We start from the raw sequence: 1580 nt of genomic DNA, 5'->3' as shown, positions 1-1580 counted from the left end.
AACTCTAAGATTCAGGTTGGAGATGGGGGACTCACTTCTCCAACTATACAGCTGGCTTGTGAAGGAAACCCTTCCCCTCACCCCTTGATCAGGACACCGGTCGAGGTAGCTTCCCTAGGATTGAGAGCCCTTACCTGGAGAGGTCAGTGAATATTGTTTATGCTTTAAGTTTGTAAACGTGTGTGTGCTTGTGGTTGTAATAGTGTACTACTCTTGCCTTAAAAATTGCAGTAGTGCATTCCTCCATTGTATCTGTAAAACCTGCAATAGTGGCGTGTTAAGTCTGTAAGTGAAGTTCAAATAAGTCGTTTGCTTGAACCTTGCAGTTAAGTCTGTGAGTGAAGTTCAAGTCCTTTGCTTGAACCTTGCAGGTAAGTCTTTTTCCGTCACAAATGGTTCCCTAAAAAAGTATTTTTACAGTCCAAGAAAAGCTAGGTTGAATTATTTTTGTCCATATGAAATCATTATCTAAATATTTAAAGTTCCTGTGAGACATTCTAGCAACTTCAGGCTTGGTACAAGTCAGGAACAAAAGCTGGAAACAGAGTTAGGAGAGGTAACCTTCCTATTCCTCCCTCCTTCCAGTATGATGCCAGCTGGAAAGGAAGCAAGAGGAACAAGGACCAGGTGGCATAGCAAGAGGCTGAACGGAAACAAATTACAGATAGGCTGTGCAAGGGGAATGATCACTATTTATTACATTACTGCACAGCTATGTTATAACAAGATTTCACCACTGAAAATAAAGGGACTGTGACTCCCATCCCAGAGCTTACATTCTAGGAGATCTGAATGAGCCATGCGTGGATGTTTTACAGGGTTTCATTCTGTATGTTTATATAGCGACTGACCTCAGCAGCACACAGGGACATGAGGGCTGCATGAGACACTGAGAGAATGACGGCATTGTGTTTCAGGTGTAGAGCACCTAGACTTAGAGTTACTAAGCAGTAGTGATGGATTAATGTACGTGATGTGATGATGGATTTATCGGTTTTAGCTAGAAACCTCAACAAAATACGAGCACACTTACTTTTACGGATACATCTTGGAGGAGGTGACCAGTCATCCTTTGTGCACGTGACTTGCCCATCTTCGTGTTCAGCATAATAGTCATCACTGCAGACATATTTAACTCTTTCGCCTTCCTTGTAAACATTCTTCTGTCCATATGAGAAATAACCATTTTCCAGCTGTCTGACGTGACATTTTTCTGAAGGAGGAAGGTAAGTACATTTAACCACAGTAATTTGTACAGCAAGAACTGAGGTAAATTAATTCTCAGGAAGATGGTTACTAAAAAATGGCCCTCCAAGTGCCTTTCTGTAGCCTTCTATCCCCAAAAGACATTTGTGTTCAAACCTGAATGAACGCATGATTTGTTTCACTGCCCTAAGATTAATGAATCACATGAACAGGAGTGCAAGTCGCTACATGAAGTGCTAAGAAGTGGTCTAGTAAACAGTGTCGCTTACCTAGTGTTCATAAGCAAGTTTGGCTAACTTCAGTGCATCTAGCGTCACGTATACCAGCTCTGGTTTGGTCTGCTACGTCTCTAAAATGTTGATGGCTGCCCTGAG

The 1580-nt window shown here is 42.0% G+C and overlaps 1 protein-coding gene across 1 annotated transcript in view; it reads right to left on the bottom strand.

Moving 5' to 3' along the window:
- Positions 1–1033: 1033 nt before the first annotated feature.
- The window catches only part of CFH (complement factor H), a gene marked incomplete at its 3' end in the record, with an annotated part of 30772 nt that continues 30225 nt past the window's right edge, over positions 1034–1580 (bottom strand). Inside the window, exon 9 of the mRNA XM_010566384.1 lies at positions 1034–1213. Coding sequence (XP_010564686.1) covers positions 1034–1213 — 180 coding nt within the window. The remainder of the gene's footprint in view (positions 1214–1580) is intronic.

The sequence above is a fragment of the Haliaeetus leucocephalus genome, unplaced genomic scaffold, assembly GCF_000737465.1.
Source record: "Haliaeetus leucocephalus isolate CR32 unplaced genomic scaffold, Haliaeetus_leucocephalus-4.0 Scaffold208, whole genome shotgun sequence".
In the NCBI taxonomy this organism is placed as follows: domain Eukaryota; kingdom Metazoa; phylum Chordata; class Aves; order Accipitriformes; family Accipitridae; genus Haliaeetus; species Haliaeetus leucocephalus.
The sequence above is the reverse complement of the archived record's forward strand: the minus strand, read 5'-3'. Positions and strand labels throughout refer to the sequence as shown.